General features: G+C 34.0%; 2 protein-coding genes across 2 annotated transcripts in view; both read left to right on the forward strand.

Moving 5' to 3' along the window:
* The window catches only part of LOC132714062 (uncharacterized), a 29,679-nt gene extending 16,649 nt beyond the window's left edge, over nt 1-13,030 (forward strand). The window contains exons 9-13 of the mRNA XM_060696796.1: nt 993-1,183; nt 3,644-3,800; nt 4,649-4,773; nt 7,778-7,939; nt 8,583-13,030. Of these exons, the coding sequence (XP_060552779.1) occupies nt 993-1,183; nt 3,644-3,800; nt 4,649-4,773; nt 7,778-7,939; nt 8,583-9,773 (1,826 nt within the window). The 3' untranslated portion in view covers nt 9,774-13,030. The remainder of the gene's footprint in view (nt 1-992; nt 1,184-3,643; nt 3,801-4,648; nt 4,774-7,777; nt 7,940-8,582) is intronic.
* Nucleotides 13,031-19,904: 6,874 nt separating this feature from the next.
* Nucleotides 19,905-24,252, forward strand: LOC132714064 (uncharacterized). Its single transcript, XM_060696798.1, has 5 exons — nt 19,905-20,276; nt 20,677-20,726; nt 20,965-21,204; nt 21,542-21,909; nt 22,614-24,252. Exons 1-5 carry the CDS (start codon nt 20,263-20,265, stop codon nt 23,169-23,171), a joined length of 1,230 nt encoding a protein of 409 aa, XP_060552781.1. The 5' UTR covers nt 19,905-20,262; the 3' UTR covers nt 23,172-24,252.

A 24,252-nucleotide genomic window follows, 5' to 3' on the forward strand; every position in this document is an offset into this window, starting at 1 on the left:
AGCATGTGTAGTTGTGCACCTGGGTATTTTCGTCTGGATTTATTTAGTATTTGTAGAGTTATTGCCCTTGACATAGTAAAATTTTGCAATTTTCAACTTGTGTCGCATGTTACTCAAAAAGGATTTGACATTGAGTCAGGAACTTTACAGGAATGTTGATCAGCATGTGTAGTTGTGCACCTGGGTATTTTAGTCTGCATTAATTTAGTATTTTTAGAGTTATTGCCCTTGACTTGGAATTTTTTTGCAATTTTCAACTTGTGTTGCATGTAACTCATAAAGGATTTGACAAAGAGTCATTTAACCTTAGGTAAAGGTTGCTCAGCATATTTAGTTTTGCACCTGGGGTTTAGCTTGCGGATTTATCCAGAGTTATTTCCCTTGACTTAGTAAAAACCGTTTCATTATGTTGAGTGCTTGAGTTAGAATCAACCAACTTTACAGGAATAATGATCAACATCACTAAATTACAGGAATAATGATTCACATCACTATGAAGCTATGCACCTGGGACTTTGCATGTGGATTTTCTCAGTTTTGTAAGAGTTATTGCCCTTGACTTACAGTAGTATAAATTTGCAATTTTCAACTTGTTCATGCATAGCTCAAAAAGTATTTCACTTGTAGGCCTGAAAGTTTACAAGAATGTTGGTCAGCATGTGTACTTATGCACCTTTGGGTTTGCTTGTGGATTTATTCGTATTTGTCAAGTTCTTGCCCTTTACTTAGTAAAAGATTTTTAGTTTTCAAAAAATATTTGACCTTGAGTCATAAGATTGACAGAACAGTGGTGCGGTGGGGGCACCCATGTCCTATGGACAAATTTTTAGTTGGTGTAAATGTACAGACTTTGTTTTTAAGGTCTCTAATATGATGCGAATTAAATTTGTGATAGGTAGAAATTAGCTTGTTTGTTTTAGTAATACCTCTGTTTGAACATTTTGCGATTCAAAGTTTGCAATCAAAAGTAAAACAGATGATTTGCATTTCAGGTATGAAAATACTGCGGTGCCTTGATACATGTCAAATTGAAACTAAATACCTCAATAATAAAACATTTAGATATGGTCACTGGCATTGTTTTGCCTGTTCAAATGCCATTGAAAAGCGCCCAGATTGTTCTATACATTACAAGAGACATTTGAATGAATTTGGCTCCAGTTTTCAAGTTCATATAGCACAGGTAAATTGTGATGTAAATATTGTATTGTTGAAAACTGTTTATAAATCTAAATTTCTTTATTAGCTCTTTGTGCCTGAGAGATGAACTTTTTATACGCACGCCCGTTTGAAAAACGGGACGTATTATGGGAACGCCCCTGGCGGGCGGGCGGCGTCCAATTTTGTCCGGAGCATATCTCCTACATGTATGGAGGGATTTTAATGAAACTTCATAGAAATGTTCACCACTATGAGGAGCAGTGTCGCGCACATGAACCAGGTCTCTAGGTCAAAGGTCAAGGTCACACTTAGAGCTCATTGAAAAATGCTTGTCCTGAGCAAAACTTCCACATGTATAGAGGGATTTCAATATTACTTGGCACAAATGTTCACCATTGTTAGGCGGAGTGTCGCGCGCAAGATTCAGGTCCTTGCGGCCAAGGTCAAGGTCACACATAGAGGTCAAAGTTCAGATAAAAATATGAAGATGTGTATATGGACCATTTAGTCATCATTTATTGAGGGATTGTAACACAAATGGTCATTATCAAGACTATGGCTGTGATACATATAATTTAGGTCAATATATACAAGGTCAAGGTCACTAAAGATGATGAAATATCCAGATTTTGTCCAGAGCATATCTCCTACACGCATGGAGGGATTTTAATGAAATTTCATAGAAATAATCACCATTATGAGAAGCCATGTCACGCACATGAACTAGGTCTCTAGGTCAAAGGTCAAGGTCACACTTAGAGCTCATTGAAAAACGCTTGTCCGGAGCAAAACTTCCACATGCATAGAGGGATTTCAATATAACTTGGCACAAATGTTCACCATTGTGAGGCGGAGTGTCGCGCACTAAATTCAGGTCCCTGCAGCCAAGGTCAAGGTCACACATAGAGGTCAAAGTTTAGATAAAAATATGAAGATGTGTATAGGGACGAATTAATCATCATTTATTGAGGGATTGTAACACAAATGGTCATTATCATGACTACGGCTGTGACACATGTACTTCAGGTCAATACATGCAAGGTCAAGGTCACTAAAGATAGTGAAATATCCAGACTTTGTCTGGAGCATATCTCCTACATGTATGGAAGAATTTTTATAATACTTTATGGAAATGTTCACCAGCATGATATGTATTGCTCCATGCATGATCCAGGTCTCCAGGTCAAAGGTCAAGGTCACACTTAGAGCTCATTGAAAAACGCTTGTCCGGAGCAAAACTTCTACATTCATAGGGGGATTTCAATATAACTTGGCACAAATGTTCACCATTGTGAGGCTGAGTGTCGCACGCAAAATTCAGATCCCTGCGGCCAAAGTCAGGGTTACACATAGAGGTCAAAGTTCAGATAAAAATTTGAAGATGTGTATAGGGACCATCTAGTCATCATTTATTGATGGATTGTAGCACAAATGATAACTATCATGACTACAGGTGTGACACATTTAATTTAGGTTAATATTTGCAAGGTCAAGGTCACTGGAGATGATTAAATATCCAGATGTTGTCCAGAGCATATTTTCTACATGCATGGAGGAATTTTAATGTTACTTTATAGAATTGTTCACCACCATGAGACGTAGTGCCCTGCACATGAACCAAAAATCTCTAGGTCAAAGGTGAAGGTCACAGTTAGAGCTCATAATAAAACGCTTGTCTGGAGCAATACATGCATAGAGGGATTTCAATATAATTTGGCACAAATGTTCATCATTGTGAGGCTGAGTGCCGTGCATAAAATTCAGGTCCCTGCGACCAAGGTCAAGGTCACAGATCCTGTGCATATCTTCCCTACTGATTTGTTTTAAGGTTCATTTAACAACACAGTGCCAAGAATAAAAACTTGCTTGCTAGATAACACTTATCCATAATGCCCCCATCTCCATCTAAAGCTTTCGTAAACGGGCGTATTTTGTGACTATGGCACCCTTGTTTGATAAAGTCATGTCTGTCTTCTATTGTTATCCGCAAAGTCTTTTAACAACATCTCCTGAACTACATGATAGATTTTAATCAAACTTCACAGATATGGCAGTACTCTATAAGAATTATAAAAGAACCACAATTGTAAAATCTACTTCTAATATACAGTGCTAACATACTTGGCATGTAGCATTGCCTTGTGGACCTCTATTAAAGTTCTGTAAATTATGTACCTTGACTTAAAAATGACCCTGCCCTAGGGTTCAGTAAGTTAACTTTCAATAAGTTAACATTTAATTTTATTGGAAAATGGTCTGGCCTTTAGGTCACATTTGTGACTTATATACATTGACTTGTAAAAGTATCAGATTTTAAAAATCTCTTCAGAAACTACAATGCTGAGACTTTAGATATTTAATAAGTAGCATGACCTTGTAGTTCTCCACATAACAACAAATTTGGAAATCATAGTTTCTTTTCAGATATTTTATATTTTATCAGGCATTTTTTTTTCTTACTCATAAGATCATTTTATTTCAGGATGTAAATTCATTAACTTCAAGCACATCAACTATCTATGAAATTCAGAACACTCTCCATGGTATAGAAATGCGTGTATCTGCTGTAAATAATACACAGGATTTTCATGGTATTGGAATACATACCCCACTGCCTGGGAACAGTCTTAGCCCTTCAAGTTAGTTATTGTTTTCTGCTTGAACTGGGGGTGTCACAGTTAGAAAAAATGCTAACCTTTTAAACGGTGATGTAATAACCATGTTAAAAATTTAGCCGACTGTACTCATAAAATCCTTAGATTTTTAATATTAACTTTGCTTCTTTATGGCAAGATATCCTATTTTGTTCATATTTTGTTGTACTCAAAATGATAATACATATCCGAATATGAAGTAACTATTTTCTGCTAGGGTTGTACTGTATTCCATCAGTTTGGAAAAAATATATTGTTGAGTACAACTAAAACACAAATAATTGTCATATCTTGTCATAAAAAAAGGAAGGTAATATTTAGAATCAATTTAAAACATTTCCGGCCCTTGGTCAAATACTAACCTCAGTTACTGGTTACTGAATTTTCTAACCGGATAAACGTGACACCCTTAGTTTGAACAGTATAATATTTATATATATTTAAGCTGAATTTGAACAAAGTATAGAGCTAATGTTAGTAATTCTAAAGTAAGCACAAACTGTTGTCATTTAAAGAATCACAAGTAAGGTTAAACCTGCAATTTCTAAGATGAGGGACAAACACCTTAATTACAAAGTCTACACCTCAAAAACTTTGTTTTCTGTTTGAACAATAACATAGAACTAGACAAATATTTTTCAGAAACAATTTTTTTTACAGTTTATATTAAAGCCAGTTTTAGTTGGCTTCATTTATTTATGAAAAGTCAGGTTACCATGAAAACAAGCTGGAATAAATTCTATAAAAAAGTTTAATGGCCTTCTTGTATAGAGTACAGCATTTTACAAATGCTCTATATATTTTTTCATGTTTAATATACCTTTGGTTCACAGAATATGTTGGTGGACATAGTCCTTCCAAGAGGCCATACACTGATACAGGACTTGGCGTACATGATGATGTTTTGTATGTAGAGGAAGATGAACATGGAAATGTGCTGTCCACTTATACATCTGAGGTGAAATATCAAGATGTTTATATTATTTATAGCTGTAATGTAATGAGTCAACTTCATAACTTTTAGCTCATGAGAGCACAAGGTGTTTAAGGTGAGCTTTTGTTATCAATCACCATCTGTGGCTAATCACAAATACATTTGTCCACACTTCTTTGAAAAACATCTCATCCTAAACCACAAGGTCAATTAAATCAAATCTTTCTAGGTATGATGCTAATTTAAAAGTTGTTCAAAAAAATGCATTCCATGCAGAACTTAGATTTCCATGGCAACTGCTGAAAGAAAAAACTTGAAAAATCATCTCCTCTGAAAGTGTAGTGGACTTCTACCAAGCTTTCTTTAAAAATCATCTCCTCTCAAGCCATAATAATACAGCTAAGATAATCAGCATGGAACATCTAGTAGGCCTCTAACAAGTTTGTTCAAATTGAAGCCCTGGGGTTAAAATTGGTGTGGTCCTGGCCCCGTGTTCACAAAGAAAAGATCAGGATCAGGATCAAGTGATCCTGATTTTATTTTCATTGTTTTATGTTACTAAAATTTATTGTGATTTGCTAGAATTAAATAATAATTATTAAAAATGTAAAAAATTGCCGATTTGAAAATAAATCAAACTGTTTTGGGATAAAATTAGAAAATAACAACACAAATACAAAAATATTTGGATCAAAATAAGGATCAGTTTTAGGATCAGGATCAATATTTGGATCAACTGTAAAATGTCCGTATCTTGTAAAAATAACAATAAATTTATTCTAAAACTTCATTAATTTGCTATTGCAAGTCCAGTTTTATCAAATTAATATTAGATATTTAATATATGACAATAAAAAATGAAGAATATTAGAGTTTTTCAATTTGATCCTGATCTTGATCCTGATCCTGAAATCTTTGTGAACACGGGGCCAGGGGATAGGTTTTACTTTTTAGCTCGACTATTCGATAAGAATAAGTAGAGCTATTGCAGTCACCCGAGCGTCGGCGTCGGCGTAACCACTTATGTTAAAGTTTTTGTAATAGTTCAAATATTTTCAAAGTCCATTGACATATGGCTTTGAAACTTTGCACACTTGTTCACCATCATGACCCCAACCTGTAGACAGGAGGAGGTAACTCTATCAAGCATTTTGACAGAATTATGCCCCTTTTTCGACTTAGAATTTACGTTAAAGTTTTTGTAATAGTTCAAATATTTTCAAAGTCCATTGACATATGGCTTTGTAACTTTGCACACTTGTTCACCATCATGACCCCAACCTGTAGACAGGAGGAGGTAACTCTATCAAGCATTTTGACAGAATTATGCCCCTTTTTCGACTTAGAATTTACGTTAAAGTTTTTGTAATAGTTCAAATATTTTCAAAGTCCATTGACATATGGCTTTGAAACTTTGCACACTTGTTCACCATCATGACCCCAACCTGTAGACAGGAGGAGGTAACTCTATCAAGCATTTTGACAGAATTATGCCCTTTTTCGACTTAGAATTTACGTTAAAGTTTTTGTAATAGTTCAAATATTTTCAAAGTCCATTGACATATGGCTTTTGAAACTTTGCACACTTGTTCAACATCATGACCCCAACCTGTAAACAGGAGGAGGTAACTCTATCAAGCATTTTGACAGAATTATGCCCCTTTTTCGACTAAGAATTTACGTTAAAGTTTTTGTAATAGTTCAAATATTTTCAAAGTCCATTGACATATGGGTTTGTAACTTTGCACACTTGTTCACCATCATGACCCCAACCTGTAAACAGGAGGAGGTAACTGTATCAAGCATTTTTTTTACTATCAAGCACTAAGAATAGTCGAGCGTTGCTGTCCTACCGACAGCTCTTGTTATATTTTTGAGGCCCACGTAGAAGATCGAGAAAAACTGAATGTGTAAGCCTCATTAAAGAAAGGCATTATGCACTCACTCACTCACCAATTCACTCACTCACTCACCAACTCACTCGCTCACATACTTACTCAGAAATACAATTCTACATAGCATGGTGCATTGGTAATTGACAAATTATAAATGAACCTTAACATAAAAAATGATCTTGATGTGGTCTTTAACAAAATTTACAAAAAAGGTTTTATGCTCAATACAGAAATAAGACTTGGATAACATCTCCTCTAGCCCTTGGATGATTTTGATAAAACAGAATAAATAGAGATGCCTGGGTAATTAAATCTTATTGTAGCTTACATTTATTTTTATAAGTTAATGACTAACAACATTTTTTATGCCCCATTGGATGCTATTTTATTCTTGTTAACATGAGAAATGGTAAAATATTGACCATGTTCACAAATTTTTGATTTAGGCCATCAATTTTTGAAAATTACCGTAGACTTTAAATTAAAATTTTTTGAAAATTTCCACGCTTTCTTACCAAAATATGTATTTTGTCTATATTTGCAAATTCATGAATTTACTTCATTTTTGTAGTCATAATTGATTGTTGCTGAATAAACATACCCCTATTTCATTGGCTATATCCTGGAATAGACCTCGGTGTCTAAACCAGGAGTGTATATATGGTTCATTCCGTTTTCTATAGTGTATTATACTTCTATTTACTTCTGAAATATACATTGGGGTCTAATCCAGGAGATTGCCATTTCAATATCTATTTGACATTCAGTTTTGCCAACATTTAAGTAAATGATTATGCCTCAGTGGATGTTTATTAAATTATGGTAAAGTACCAGTAACAAAATAAACCAGTTTGTATGGTATGAGGTAATATGTTTTTCAACATTTGATAATATGTAAATTTGTGAGTATATAAATAATACATAAGTACATAATTGCACTACATTTTATTGTTTGGTATTGTTTAAAATTACTACTATATTTATATAGATATAATAGTTAATATGCATTTATAGAATATACATACTTAATTAGCAATTACTGTGAAAGACATATGAAGTAGGAGCATCAATGTTCTATGGAAACATTTCTACCGTAGTTTAAAGTACAATATGAAAATTTCTTTATTTTTCAGCAAATTCCCACAGCTGGACAGGAAAATGTTGTGGTATCATATCCTGAGTACCCTGATGTCAGCCTATTGAAAACAAGGATTCGAGAAGTTGAAATGAAAAATAAAAAGTTGGAAAGGAAGAATTGTCTTCAGAATTCATATATTGATTTTCTTGAAGAAACTGTAAGTGGTTATCCTCAATAGTTAATAAGTGGTTGTCCTCAATAGTTAATAAGTGGTTGTCCTCAATTGATTATTTTTCATAACTTTGCCTCATGCCTTTGAAAAGTAAAGGTGATTTTCTTTGAGCACATTTGTAGTGTGTTGTATCTAAAATTGTAGCCAAATTTATACTTATGAATCAAAGGTTAAACTGTATGCCATTTTTCTGTGTATGCTGTTACTCTGCCTTGGATTTACAGGTTCTCAAATAAAATTGAATAAATGTCATTATGTCAACCTCAGTGAAACAATGTGTTACATACAAGATACCACTAAAAGCTGAAATATTTTATATGCAGTTCTAATTGCATTTTTGCAAATTGACAGCGAATTCAGTTTTACTTCTTATAGTGGATATGTTGGAATACTTTAAGTAACTAACGATCTACATAGAAAGTTAATGTCAGCGCCAGCTTTGAGCTGTAATGCAGATTTTTATCTAAGAAATCTGATCTGTTGAATTCATTTTATTTAGACTTTTTACTGTGTAAATGTATAAGCCCTTGTGAAAATGCAGGCTGATTCTTTTCATTTTAAGATTACTTTATTAATTGTTAGCATTTGGTCCAAAAAATAAATTTGATTGTTTTTTTTCTTATCACAGATATCAGAGCAGAAGGAGAGGCATAGCAAAGAAGTGGAGAAACTGAAGGCGAAAATTTCAGAGTTAAAAAGAGAAGCCTGCATTTATGATGATACCTCAGAATCACCAATCACTGAAGGGAATAATTCCAACAATTCTCATGCATCATTAGGTGAATCTGCTGCTAGTGCAATACCAAAGAAATTCTTTACAAAGAAAAATGTTTCCGAATCAGATAAAAAATCACCAGTAGACAACCCTGTTGCTATGGATATAGTTGTTGATCAGCTGAGTGAACTAAAAAAGGAAGTAGCAGGTTTGAGGAACAGTCTCCACAGCAATATTACACCGAATATCAACCTTGGAGCAAACATTGTAGGACAGAGTACACCTCCTGTATATTTCATTCCCAATCAAGGATTGACAACACCATACATCTTTCCACAAAATATGACTGGTTTACCTAACACAAATCTTGTTACTGCTCAGAATGTGCCATTGATTCATAACACAGCTGCTTTAAATACTCAACAACAGAAAATAGTAAGTTCTGTTCAATCTGATGCAGCATTGCCAAATACTGACACAGTAAATACAAATACTGACACAGTAAATACAAATACTGACACAGTAAATACAAATACTGAAACTGTAAATACAAATACTGACACAGTAAATACAAATACTGACACAGTAAATACAAATACTGAAACTGTAAATACAAATACTGAAACTGTAAATACAATGGAACAGCCTGAATCAGCAACAAGCACAGATGATACCGACATTTCTATTGATGAATCGTGTATCCAGACTAAAACTATGAATTGTGATGATGTATCAAAACTGGCTTCAAAGGGGGAACAGTCGACAATTAAATCAAAAGTTGTGCATGATAAAATATTCCCAATGAAAGCAGATGGTACTACTGTTGATGATGAAGAAATCATCAGAGAAGATGATGTACAATCTGAAATTACCAGTCCAGATGCCTCTCCTCAAAAAATTAATTCCGATGCGACAGTTTCTGAGTCGGTGAATAGCATGTCTGGTCTGTCAAATGAGGACTCTGAAAACGAGGATACATATTATGCAACACCTTTAAGAATTGAGAAATCAACTGTCTCAAAGAATGTTGAGACCATTTCAGTCCCAAGTGAAAAATTAAACACCGTGACACAAAGTACTGTTGAAGCAAGTTTCATCAAGTAATGGGACCTCTGTACATAATAGTTCTACTGGTGTTGTAAATACAAACAATAAAACAACAGGTACTGTTTATAAGTGGGACTAAGAATGTTCCATCTATGTTTCCAGCCAATATTGGCATACAGAGCACAGCAACAAATCCAGTGATGATGATACCAAACCAAAATTTAATGAACCAGTTTCATAACTCCTCAAAATATGCCAACTATGGTAAATCCATTAGGGATGAATGCTTCAGATCAGTTTGTAGTAGTGCAAAGTCAAGCCGGTTTTTTTTTAGTTCAAAGAGCAGAATTTCAGGATTGGATAAAAATTCCAGGCATGAACTCTTCAGGAAATACAGTGCCAACAAGTAAAAATGTCAAAAGGAATACTACACAGATACGCCAATCAAATAAGAGTTTAGATGATTCTGTCACATCAAATAATGTTGACAAGGTAGATAAAAGGAAAAAGCAAAGATAATGTTTCAGCAAAGTCAACTCAGAGAATAGTGAAAGCTAAAGTAACTTTGAGTGACCATCAATTCCCAGCTTGTACATATTATGGGAATACGAAAAAGCTAAATACTAAATATATTAGCACACCAATGCCTAAGAAAAGGGCAAATGAAACTGAACCAGCAAGAAAGAACAGCAAGGGGAATCCATAGTGAATACAGGCAATACAAATGTAACAATCTCAAAAGAACACAGTAACAAAGGATTAATATCTGAACAGTCCGTGTCAGTTAGTGATGAATTCAGCAAGATAGGAGAGTCAGATGATGAAACAGCAGTTCCTGCAAAGAAAAGTAAAGTATTAGTGTTGAAAGTAAATAAAGAAATTAACAAACAATCTTTGAACAAACTACTCCAAAAAACCAAAGTATTGTACAAAAATGTTAAAGTCATTGGAACGAATAAGTAGTTTTTTAGATGTAAATTGGGATAATGTCTTAACAAGTAAAGTCTTATTCAGGGTAGTGAATTTTAGATTTTAATGCAAATATTGTTTACTCTTTCCAGCTTATATCTTAGATCAAGTTATAGCACAACAATAGACATATACCAATTCGTAAAAGAGAAAACTATTTTAGATAATATGTATTAGTTTTTTTTTTTTTTCTCAAAAGAAAATAAAAAAGGTGCTTGTCCTGATAACTCCTCTGAAAATACAGGTGCAATCTCATCCAATCAGTACCAAGTTTAGTTCTGCATATCGTAGGCATTTTGAATGAATTTCATCAGTGTTATTGTCATTTGATGATTTTTATTTTCAAAGTTTGTCCGGACTACACCTCTATACCACTTACGCAATTTCAGTGAAACTTCACAGACATTGATCTATAGCTGAAGTACATGAGCAATTGAGCATATTACACGGTTCTATGGTTGAATGATTTTACGCTGAGTTATGGCCCTTGAATAAAAAAGGTGGTAATAAAGTATGTACAGACTATTCCTCTTGCAATTTCAGTTAACCAAAGTCATAGATAGTTGATATCTTTCTGACATTAAGGCTGTTGTTTTTGTGATGAAATATTAACTTTTGAAATGGCACCTTCTGACTTTTGGGCAACAATTTTTTTTTTCTGCTAAAAGTGTTTCTTATTATTATACATATATACTAGTTGATTTACATAATTAATAAATTACTTTGTTAATTTGAACTTAAATTTAATTTTAAAAATGTATGTTTTGTTTTTAAAATTACATGATTTTTAACGTAGAATCATAATGGGGTTATCTTATTATTAATGTTAACATGAAAGCTTTGTTTAATGGTTAAATATGTGTAACTTCATATTTAATTACTCTATAAACTTGTTCATTTGAAACTTCACACTTTAAAACCATTACTTTAGCACAGTTATTTTATCTATTAAAGCCGTATGTGAAATTCTAAGTTTTTGCATGCAAGGTCAAATTCAACAAATATTGGAGCTGTTGACTTAAAACTTCACATTAGTCTATTTTATCATAATTGGTGATCTCTGTTTAACACCCATACCTCTTACATAGATTTTGAATTAAACACAAAATTCATGTTGTACAAAGAAGAGTAGGAAATAGTATTAACTTGAAATGCTAACATGTTTTGAAGATCATAAGTGTAGGTCACTTTCCAGGACACATAACTCTTACATAAATTACAGCCCTTTGTTAAAAAAAAATACTGGTTAATATCAAGCTTATAAAACTAACAATGCAACAGCTGAAGGTGTTCACTTGAAACCTCAAGCATATGTTTGGGTCATTTTCCAAACATGCCACCTTTGTATTTTATTATGTTGACTGAATTATTTTATTATGTTGACTGAATTATTCCCCTTTGTTTTTAACTTGCTTTAACTTTACTATAAAACACAGAAAATAGAAGTTCCTCTATCTCCTTACTGATGAGTTATTATGCATTTACCAGTACATGTTAAACATATTGCCAATTTTTATTTGTTTAGAATGCCAATGCAGCCTCTGCAGGGCAACACACTTTTTGAGATAATGATTCTGGTTATTTCTGAGAGGTGTTTCTCTAGAGAGGTTAATATTGTTGGGGAAAATTGATAACAGTGTTGTAAAGAGGTTATTGCTCTACAGAGGGCCTTTCTGCAGAGGTTACACTGTTTAACACACAGCAACAGATAAACTCTTTTTATGCTCCCACAAAGTGGGGTGCATATAGCGTTGCACTTGTCCCTACGGCTGTCAATCCGTCCGTACGTCCCGAAATCTTGTGAATGCAACTTCTCTTAAACCCTTAAACTTTCAGGGATGAACAACCTTAATGTGTAGATGGTAGTAAAGGAAGAAATTTTTGCTGCGACCAAATTTAACAGAATTATGGCCCTTTGTTGATTTTTTTCACTATATACCATATAGAAATTTTGTGAACGCAACTCTTAAACCGGATGGCAGATTTTGCTTAAACTTCCAGGGATGAACAACCTTAATGTGTAGATGGAAGGATTTTTTGCTGCCACCAAATTGAACAGAATTATGGCCCTTTGTTGATTTTTTCACTATATACCATATATATGTTGTCAGTGGGGGCATCCGTGTCCTTTGGACACAGTTCTAGTTTTGCTTGAGATTGTTATATTTTTGGCAATTTCTGTACAATGATTTATACATTTTGTAATAATTACTTCTGTTACAAACTGAGTTATGCTTGTTTTGATATTTTACAGTTTGTTAGAAGAAATGTGTTTGTGAAATGGTCATATGAAAATATGCTTGTGTTGCTAATGTAAGAAAATATATTGAATATTTCTGAGAAAACTTTATTGTTATGTCTTTGCATTTTTTTTTAAGCTTGCCGGAGCACAGTATGAGCAATTGTGACCAGGCTGTCTACTGTGCTCTTTTAAACAGTATCTCCTCTAAAACTGCTGGGCCAAATGTGATGAAACTTGATTAGGATGTTGCTAGCAAAAAGCTGTACCAAAGTTGTTGTGAGTCTATAATATGCAATTTTCAAAATCATTTGTACCTTTACAGTATAAATACTTTAAAGGTATATTGAAAATTGTCTGATGATGTAATATTATTGTTGTGAATATTGGGAAATTATTTTTTATTCTTGATTTTAAGTTTGACTTTTCTGAAGAAAAGATTCAAGCAATTGCTACAGTCATGTTGTTGTTCCCATTGTTGTCCAGAAATTTAAACATTGGCCATTATCTCTTTTTATTTCTCAAGGATTGTCTTCATGCTTAGACACATCAACCCTTTGGGCAAGACCTTTAAAGTGGACCAGACTGAAACTTGGACATGACTCATAAATGACCTTTACCTTCAAGGTCATTTATTTGAATTCTGCTTGATTTTTTTCTATAATTGGCTATAACTTTATTAGTCCCCTACCGGTTTAACCGGAGGGGACTTTAGGTTTACCCTCCGTCCATCTGTCTGTCTGTCCGACTGTCTGTCCGTCTGTCTGTCAGTCCACACTCACAGGAGAGTAATTATGTGGCTAGAGGGACAATAGGTAACTGTTCTTTCTCTTTGATGTCATTCATTCCGTAATACTTTTATGTGGCTATTTTCTTTTGTGTGGCTAAAAAGAACAATAGAGAGAACAATAGAGTAGCCACATAATTACTGTCCTGTGAGAACGTCCGTCAGTCCGTCCATCCACAAAACTGGATCCCGCGATAACGCAAAAAGTACTGAAAATATTTTTATGAAACTTGAAATATGGATAGATGGCAGTATGGACATTATGCACGTCTTTTTTTTTCTTCCTACGTTGAAAATTCTGGTTGCTATGGCAACAAATAGTCTGAAAATATGGCAAATTTAGCACATAAACTGGATCCAGTGAAAACTCAAAAAGTACTGAAAATATGTTTATGAAACTTAAAATATGGGTAGATGGCAGTCTGGAGATTATGCACATCTTTTTCTTTTCTTCCTATGTTGAAAATTCTGGTTGCTATGGCAACAAATAGCCTGAATTTCAAGATTTCTGATTTAAATTTTTCAGCTTTTATACGCCCGTTTGAAAAACGGGACGTATTATGGGAACGCCCCTGGCGGGCGGGCGGTCGGGCGGCGTCCAATTTTGTCCGGAGCATATCTCCTACATGTATGGAGGGATTTTTATGAAACTTCATATAAATGTTCACCACTATGAGGAGCAGTGTCGCGCACATGAACCAGGTCTCTAGGTCAAAGGTCAAGGTCACACTTAGAGCTCATTGAAAAATGCTTGTCCGGAGCAAAACTTCCACATGTATAGAGGGATTTCAATATTACTTGGCACAAATGTTCACCATTGTGAGGCGGAGTGTCGCGTGCAAGATTCAGGTCCTTGCGGCCAAGGTCAAGGTCACACATAGAGGTCAAAGTTCAGATAAAAATATGAAGATGTGTATATGGACCATTTAGTCATCATTTATTGAGGGATTGTAGCACAAATGGTCATTATCAAGACTATGGCTGTGATACATATAATTTAGGTCAATATATACAAGGTCAAGGTCACTAAAGATGATGAAATTTCCAGATTTTGTAAATAGAATTTAATCAAAGGGAGACAACAAAGTTATTACTTTGTTCATAAATGACTTACACAATTACTCCCCTTGATCTATTTTCACTTTCAATTCTAAAAATAGAATTTAATCAAAGGGCATGAAATAATCCTCTTTATCACACACCCGTGCCGATTTTGCGACTCCGTAAATATGGTATTGCACGGCCGTGCATATATTTTGACGTGACGTCATTAGCGTTATACAAACACAGTGTAAAGACGCGCTAAATGTTAGCGTCATACTATAGGCGCGTCAATGAAAAATGACTCTTATTTCACTTTAAACGGTCTTTATTTTGGGTATGTGATAAATAGAATATTAAATTCGTGTAAGTTCATTACTAAATTTATTGCACTCGTTGAATAAAAAAATATTATGCTCGCCAGAGGCTCGCATAATATAATTTTATTCAACTCGTGCAATAAATTCAGTATTGAACTTACACTCATTCAATATCCTCTATTTCTTGGTCTTGAGTATGTTTTAAAGAATGTAACATTTATTTACACATGTTTCATTCATTGGTCAAGATTCTTAACTGTGATAACTATGGTGTTCTGTAGACTTGGTATTTGTTCATAAAGAGCATACAGTAATTACCTTATCAAATGTAAATACTTTCTCATAGAAATTTAATTATATTTTAATTTTCAAGTAAATATCAGTTCAGCTCATTCAAAGATTAAGAATTGTAATGAAATGTATTTCCCTAGAATAAAATCTTAAATCAGAATTTTTTAGTTATTAAATTACATGTACTTTTTATACGCCCGTTTAAAAAAAGATAAAAATATGAAGATGTGTATAGGGACGATTTAATCATCATTTATTGAGGGATTGTAACACAAATGGTCATTATAATGACTACGGCTGTGACACATGTACTTTAGGTCAATATATGCAAGGTCAAGGTCACTAAAGATGGTGAAATATCCAGAATTTGTCTGGAGCATATCTCCTACATGTACGGAAGAATTTTTATAATACTTTATGGAAATGTTCACCACCATGATATGTATTGCTCCATGCATGATCCAGGTCTCCAGGTCAAAGGTCAAGGTCACACTTAGAGCTCATTGAAAAACGCTTGTCCGGAGCAAAACTTCTACATTCATAGGGGGTTTTCAATATAACTTGGCACAAATGTTCACCATTGTGAGGCTGAGTGTCGCATGCAAAATTCAGATCCCTGCGACCAAAGTCAAGGTTACACATAGAGGTCAAAGTTCAGATAAAAATTGAAGATGGTTATAGGGACCATTTAGTCATCATTTATTGATGGATTGTAGCACAAATGGTAACTATCATGACTACAGGTGTTACACATTTAATTTAGGTTAATATTTGCAAGGTCAAGGTCACTGGAGATGATTAAATATCCAGATGTTGTCCGGAGCATATTTTCTACATGCATGGAGGAATTTTAATGTTACTTTTATAGAATTGTTCACCACCATGAGACGTAGTGCCCTGCACATAAACCAAGTCTCTAGGTCAAAGGTGAAGGTCACAGTTAGAGCTCATAGAAAAACACTTGTCTGGAGCAAAACTTCTACATGCATAGAGGGATTTCAATATAATTTGGCTCAAATGTTCATCATTGTGAGGCTGAGTGCCGTGCATAAAATTGAGGTCCCTGCGACCAAGGTCAAGGTCACACATTCTGTGCATATCTTCCCTATTGATTTGTTTTAAGGTTCATATAACAACACAGTGCCAAGAATAAAAACTTGCTTGCTAGATAACATTTATCCATAATGCCCCCATCTCCATCTAAAGCTTTTTCGTAAACGGGCGTATTTTGTGACTATGGCACCCTTGTTTCACTATAAGTTCTTTATTTCTTAAGGTGTTTACTTCAAACTTTAAATATAAGTTTCTGGCCATCAACCACATCATATGTGACAAGGTTTACAACTCTAGCACAAAAATTATCAGTATTACCTCCCTCGAACTTAGAATTTTTATGGAAAAAAATGTTGTCTTTTTTAAATAACTTCTTTATTTCCTAATGTATCTACTTCAAACTTCATATATATGTTTCTTTTTATCACTCAACATTTTTGAGAAGGTTAAATACTCTAGCAAGACTATTTCCAGAATTATCTCCCCCTTGAACTTAGATTTTATTCGAGAAATTGGTATTTTTCACTCCAACTTCTTCATTCCTTATAGGATTAACTTTAAAATCCCACATCATAATAATATGACAAGGTTGTATAAACATAATTTCCTTATTAGGCAGGGTTTCCCAGGGTTTAGCACATTACTGTGATACAGACAAACTTAGAACTCAAAAGATTTAAGTTCTGATTCATGTCCTTCTCCACTGGTAAAATTGAATGGCCAATGGCCCATCAGAATGTTGCTGGGGTTCTAACCGGTAGGGGACTTATGGATTGCTTGCAATACTATGATAATTGCTTGTTTATGAATGGATATTTTTATACTTCATACTTCAACAGAACAATTCTTTGCACAAGACTTACAAGTAGACCAAATTGATTATGACTGTCACTCATTAATGATCTTGACCTTGAAGTTCAAATCAGTGAATTTTGCTATAATTAGCCATAACATTGTTCTTTATTTATGGATTTGATTTTTATTTTTACAAAAGAACACTTATAACAAAGCTCACTTGATAAAAATTCAAATATTTATTTGACATTTAAATCACTTGGGCCATCTAAATCAATTCATTGAACTTTGTTTAGATTGCAAAACATTGTTACAAATGTAATTATTTGCAGATTTGATTAATACTTGGACAAAAGAACACATTTGACAAAACTGACATGTTAATTTATTTTATATGACCTTGACATTTATTTTACCTTGTATATCAAGGCAACATTATATATTTTGCTAAAATTGTCATAACTTTGTTATTTATTTACAAATTCGATTTATATTTAGACTAAAGAACACATGACAAAACTCACATGTTGATTTGTTGTAAACTGACCTTGACCAAATTTTAAAATATGCATAAATGGTCATAACTTTGTTGTTTATCGGTTTGATTTATTCTTGGACAAAAGAACACCTACGACCTTGACTGTAAAGATCAAATATGAAGTTTGAATAATACTTTGTACAAGAAAATTGTGTTTTCTAAGAGCATACTTTACTACAATGTTCTATCTTGGATGTGTTGACTTTATAAATAAGAAAAGTCAAGCATGGCCCCCAATAGGCAGTGGCTCATGTTTGAAAAAATGCACAACTTGTGGGTAGGGGTACACATGGATTGGGTAAGTATCAGATCCCTGTGGACTGGAGTAGGTAAAGCTTCCATTTTGATGCTGCCAGCATGTATATTTACATAAATGAACCTTGCCCGGTCAAATGTCATGTTGTTTAGTTGATGACAATAAGCTTAATACTATCATTGCTACATCCTACATTCCTGTTTCTGTAAATTCAGCGAAGAAGTTGGTAATAACTTGCGGAGACAGGACAGTGCTAGAATAAATCCCAGGACACGAAACAACCGGTATGTGATCAAAATATTATGACAAAGTACATGTTCTTTACTGTAACTCAGTAATTTGCTATGACAACACATTGAAATTATGTTGCCACCAGTACGACTTGATAATACATGTATCATTTGCAGAAGATTTGTATACATTATATAAATGATGAAGAGCTCTGATTTTATTTTCCCGGACCCCTCTTAATGAAAGTGATAACTGAAATTTCGAGTAGTTCGAAAGTGTAAAATATAAACACATTTTGAAATTTTTAATATCACCTAAGAGTAATTTTGATTCAGTTAGAGGGGGTTTCTACGTCATCCGGCGTTACCAGAGCTAAAATAGAAAATCTAACACGCTTGACACTATTCCCCTATTAAACAGGGCTGTCAAATGCATGATGATGCGATATATGGAGATAATGCACAGTACAAAAAACCGAATCCTTACGTACCTTGTATATACAGTAACGCCGGAATGTAAAATAACGCACGATTCGTGCAATAAGTAACGCAGAATTGTGCAATAAATGGCGGCTACCTGACGGGCTTTCCAACGCGGTAAGTAAACTGGCCAAAATATTTTTTTATTTAAAGATATACTAAGCTCAAATTTGATATCGGAAAATATTGACAATTGCTACGCAGTCTCTTTGTAAATATGAAATAAACATGTTTTGACTTCACACAAAGTTAATATGTCATGTTTAAAACTCTACACACATAGGTCGTCACAGTATAAATATATAGTGTCGTTAAAAAACTGGCAGTTTTTTTTTAAAGAAAAGACCAATTTTACTTGTCCTGTATTAGTGAACGTGACTTCCAATATAGTTTATTATTCATTTTTTATTTACGCAAAGATGAGCATAGTATATCTTTAACCGAACTGAAAAAAGTAAAAGCCTCGTACGGCAGCGAAGACATTGTTCTTGTTCCCTCATTAAGATTATTTCCACGAAATTGCTTAATTTTCAAGATATACGTGAAAATGGTTTGACCACCGTTTTGAGCGTGATTTTGGCTTTTTGTCGACTCTTATAAGTACAACAGTGCATATTATACCGTAAAATTTCGATTTTCGGTAGGCAAGTGACATTTACAAAACTTCTAATGATATAGAAAATTGCAAATACGCTGGTAAAATGTGATTCAGACGTTTTTATGAGGTAACGCCGATGTACGTGAATAGTGTTTCGCGGTGTTACACGCCATATGACGTTAATAAACAAAATGATGTAGTTAAGCATATTTCTATCAATTTTCTTTTTTATTAGCATCTTGGAATGGAAATAGATTTTAATTTTTCGTGCATTATACTATAATTATGCACGGTTTATTGTTCAAGTGCTTTGTAATTAATCACTCCGGGCTATCGGCCTTCGTGATTATATTCCTGCGCATTTGAACTCGAACCGTGCATCATTCTACAACAATGCACTCAAAATTGACATATTTCCAAAATAATCCTTTTATACCCATTTATCGTATCATAATGCATTTTACGCGCAAGTGAATGAATAATCGCCCTATTTAATGTTTCATCATTTGATGAAATCACGCGCAGTTAAAGTAAGATCACTATTTTGTTAACAGTAAATGTTCCATAAAGTGGCACCCAAATTGATGCCGTCGTGTCATGTCGTAATGGCATTTACCTTAGTCATGAAAAATACAATATTAATACCCTTTTATTATTATTACGTAAACTCATTCAATATCCTCTTTATAACAACAATAAATAATCCGGTGATTTGCAAATAAATTCATGAAAAAATGTCAACACACGGCAGTACCTTCTGTTTCTTTTTCCATATTGATGGTTTTTGGGGCTGATTTCGTCTCGGAAAATGACGTCGAAAAGTCCGTCACGTCGTCATCAAACAATAAGGTGGCAACGGGCTATCACGTGACATAGCAACGTTGACGTTGCTGATGGTTGTCAGCTGCACTTTTGTTTATTGCCTTAAAATCATCAAATATTTGCAAATATGACAAAATACAAGTAAGTTTTCTCTACTTTTCATGCAAAATTAACGTGCTACGTGATTTTATATAACACTCAGTAACGCAAATTAAACTATGGCAATATTTTTGCACTACATACATTAGTCAAATATAGTAAATATCAAAGGAGAGCAACGTTTACGGAATGAAGCACCCTCCGCGCTCACCCCACCCCGCAATATCCCGCTGCATCAAACAGCGAACAGGGACTGAGTGCGGGAGGGGCTTAAGTATAAAGGGAGAAATAATTAATTTTAACAACCACAAAACATGTAACGAAGACTATCTGAGAAGACAATTATAAAAGCGGGAATTTTTCAAATGTTTATGTATAAGAAAAACTACATTTAGTGAGAGACCTTTATTGTAATTCGATTGACTTATTGTGTTACTTTCAGACCTGTTGACACAGTGTATGAAGATATCTACGATTTCGATGATATTAACGGTAATTATTATACTTTATTTAATGATGAATCCATACTCTCATGCAGTGCTAATATATAATTACTACATAATATTCAATGTATTACATCTTTAAGAATTATTGAAGAATAATGTAAATATATATGTTGGTGTTCAAAGTATTATGCGTTTGATAAAAAAACAACACTAAATTTCATTTACCCATATTTTTAGTGACAGACATTAATGAATCGCATTTAACTAATCTATATTTTTTATAGATCAATACTTCGGGACTTCAATGTCCGGTGAAACCTTCACACTCGACTTCAATGGTAATATATTACCGCCAATCTCCAGGCCAAAGCCTAAAGTTGACGAAACACGCCTTCCTCCCGTCGTTGTCGGTAAAAATCTAGTTTCGAAACCATCGCCGGCTAGAAATTACTGTGAACACAGGTCTGCTACAAACATTGGACTCAATGATGTTGCCTTTCGTAGTCGAGCTAAAACCCCGAGTGGTAAATAAATTATACTTCAACGTAGATAAATTCAAATACTAGTACAATAAAGAATCAATTAACGTATTAAAACAAGTTAATATGTGGATTTATGCAAGTCATAAATATATTTCAATTAAAACTACTTTGTATGGAAATATGCTATGAAATTTTCCATGCTTTTAGCTCATGATTTTTACAATAACAAAACTTTAACAATTGAACATCCTTATCGTACAACATACGATATGTATGTCGAATACACTAGAAAAATAATTCGAAGACACTACTTAGTGCCAAAACCTTCCTCCAACTTCTCCTTGGGTATAAATAATATTTATTGTCATTTATATTGTAGTTCCATCATGGCATGCCACTGAAGATTACAAGAGAGGATTCGAAGACAAAATAACAAAGTTGCCACAGATTAACAGACCATATCGTGAACAGACCCGCCAAGCAGATAGAGAGGTTCTCGACGAGGATGCTTTATATAAGTCATTAATGGAAGGCATTCATGACAAGAGCACGATAGAGAAAAGCCCACAAGTTTTGGAATACGAGAGGAGGAACAACATCAAGCATGAAGAATACAGAAGAGGTGCCCCTGAGAGAAATATGCGTGTTCCAAACCATACTAGTGATGTATCTACAATAGGGGAATCTGTTACAGCCAAAAAAATGCTTACTGCTCACATAGACTCCCATAGTTTAGATAAAATACAGGTATTTACTTTGTCTTTTATTGACTGTTAAATCATTATTATTTCTTTAAGTCTGCCTTTCATTTATTTCTCTATAAATCTTAGATAAAAATATAAAAAAACATCCTGATAATAATTAAGTCTGACCTTAATGAAAAAAACCTGGAAAAGGTGAGATTCCTCAAGAGTATTGGAAACGCAAACTAAACTATTTATGGACGGATAATCTGTAAAAAAGACATTAAAAGTCCAGCATCTCTCACGTCGCTTGAGTAATATTCATTCCTCTACAAAGTCCAAAAGTATATTGAGATTAGTGATCCCAAAGGATCTGGCAATTAAAATTTCACTTACAAGAAGTACTGTGCATTCGTTGTCATGTTATTATTAGCACTCAACTATATACATATGTATTATCATTCTTTCACTTTTTGAATGCTGTGTGTAATCAGGACATTATCACCCTATCACCAGAGGTCGAAATAAGGGCCCAGTCCTAATCTCAAATAGCCTCTTTTTCCCCAATTTCAAAAACAAAATCCTAACAAATCCCAACAGCAGTCCAAAACGCCAAACTGTTTCAACTTTTAGAAAAAGTTATATACGTATATCTTAAGTGCATTAACTATTTTTTTTATCTTTCAAGACAGCAGACAAATGTTATCATGTAATTTAATCGTTCACATCCTTTACACTTTTATGGTATTAACCTTAAACCATTTTCAGGCATCAATTTACAGTCCGGCCCCTCCATCAGCTCCCAGACCCGATACCTCACAGCAAGGTAGTTTTAGAAACAGACGAAGGCTCCTGCACGTAACCACTCAGCTTGACGGGGATATTTCTGTACACAATCCATCGAAGGAATATTATAAGCCACGCCCTCCGTCAGCTGAAGTTCAGATCGACTGGGATGCTGATATAAAAGAAGCGCTTAGGGTAGAACAGGAGCTTGAAGTTCTAAATAAAGAACTTATGAAGCAAAAGAACGCCGAAATGCCATACAATATGAAAATTATGCCTCCTGCAACGGCTACGAAAGCCAATTCAAGTCTACCAGGTCGCACTACCCCTTGTATGATAGCCACAACTGCTGCAGTGCCATACAAGTCATCCGAGCCCGTCAAGAGTTGGAATAATGATACAGCAAAAAGAGGGCTCGGATTTAGGTCAAGAGTGAGGAAAGAGCAAGAGAAAAAGAAGGAACAAGATAAAAGAAAGGCAAACGTGAGCAGTCTAATACCAGAAAAAATTAGAAAAGAAATGCAAAAATTCTTCAGTTAAATTTGTTTTAAATGCGTTTTACTTCAGTCTATTTACCTTTCAATGAAAAACTAACCCAACTTCATGTTAATTTAAGGGCATTATTTCAACTAGTGATAGGATGACTGCCAATAGTAACTGGTTTAGTTGGTTTGTTTTTCGGTTTGATTTGTTTTATATTTTGCTTTTGTTGCGTTGCTGACTTTGTATTTTTTGTTTTGTATTTTTGTTTATTATGTTTTATGTATATTTTTCCTGTGTTTTGCACTAAACTTTGCTACTATATACGAATGCGAAAGAGGACCGCAGGCGAAACTGTACTCCATATATATCCAAATATGAAAACGTATGTAAAAAATCATAGTAACAATGATGTCCGGAGAAAATAGTACCAATTCAATCCAGACATCCCATGCAATGAGACAAGTGAAGTGCTTAGTGTTAGTGCAACGAATATATATTACCCGGGACAAGATTACTTCTGTGAAACAAATGACTGACCAGATCGACTCACCAGACGATTTACTCGAAAGGACAGTCTGTTATTACGAGAGAAAAGATAAACATATTATATCAATACAATAAAGATATGCGAGGAAGAAAGAGCAAAGGGAACAACGAGTAACATAAATATATGACAGAAGACTCTTGAAAATATGAGAAAATAAACTATATAGATGTGACGGTTGTTCAAGAGGTGATAAACTTACTCATGTTGTCGGCGATAATATTGTCGTTGGAAAGACATGTACTAGTATTACAAACATGGCATCTATCAAAGAATGTACTAACCGTTTTATGACACTTTGATGGGATATAAGGAGAATGTTTAGTTAAATAATTCACATAATTGAAATTGTAACTGTGCTATTTTTTGGATAATTTGTTAATTATTTTTGTTGGTTATTTTGAACACTTAATACAATGATTATGCATACACTGATTATTTGTTTTTGTTCATTTATAAGAAGTGGTTGAATGCGTATGCCTTACCCACACAAAAAGTGACACATCCCTATAATGGTCATGGTCTAAGGTCTTCATTCTCGCAAGGCTGTCTGTGTCAGTAATGTCTAGACAAACCTAGACTCATCAGTAAAGG

The sequence above is a fragment of the Ruditapes philippinarum genome, unplaced genomic scaffold (genome assembly GCF_026571515.1).
Source record: "Ruditapes philippinarum isolate M1 unplaced genomic scaffold, ASM2657151v2 ctg3202_1_1_1_1, whole genome shotgun sequence".
Taxonomy (NCBI): domain Eukaryota; kingdom Metazoa; phylum Mollusca; class Bivalvia; order Venerida; family Veneridae; genus Ruditapes; species Ruditapes philippinarum.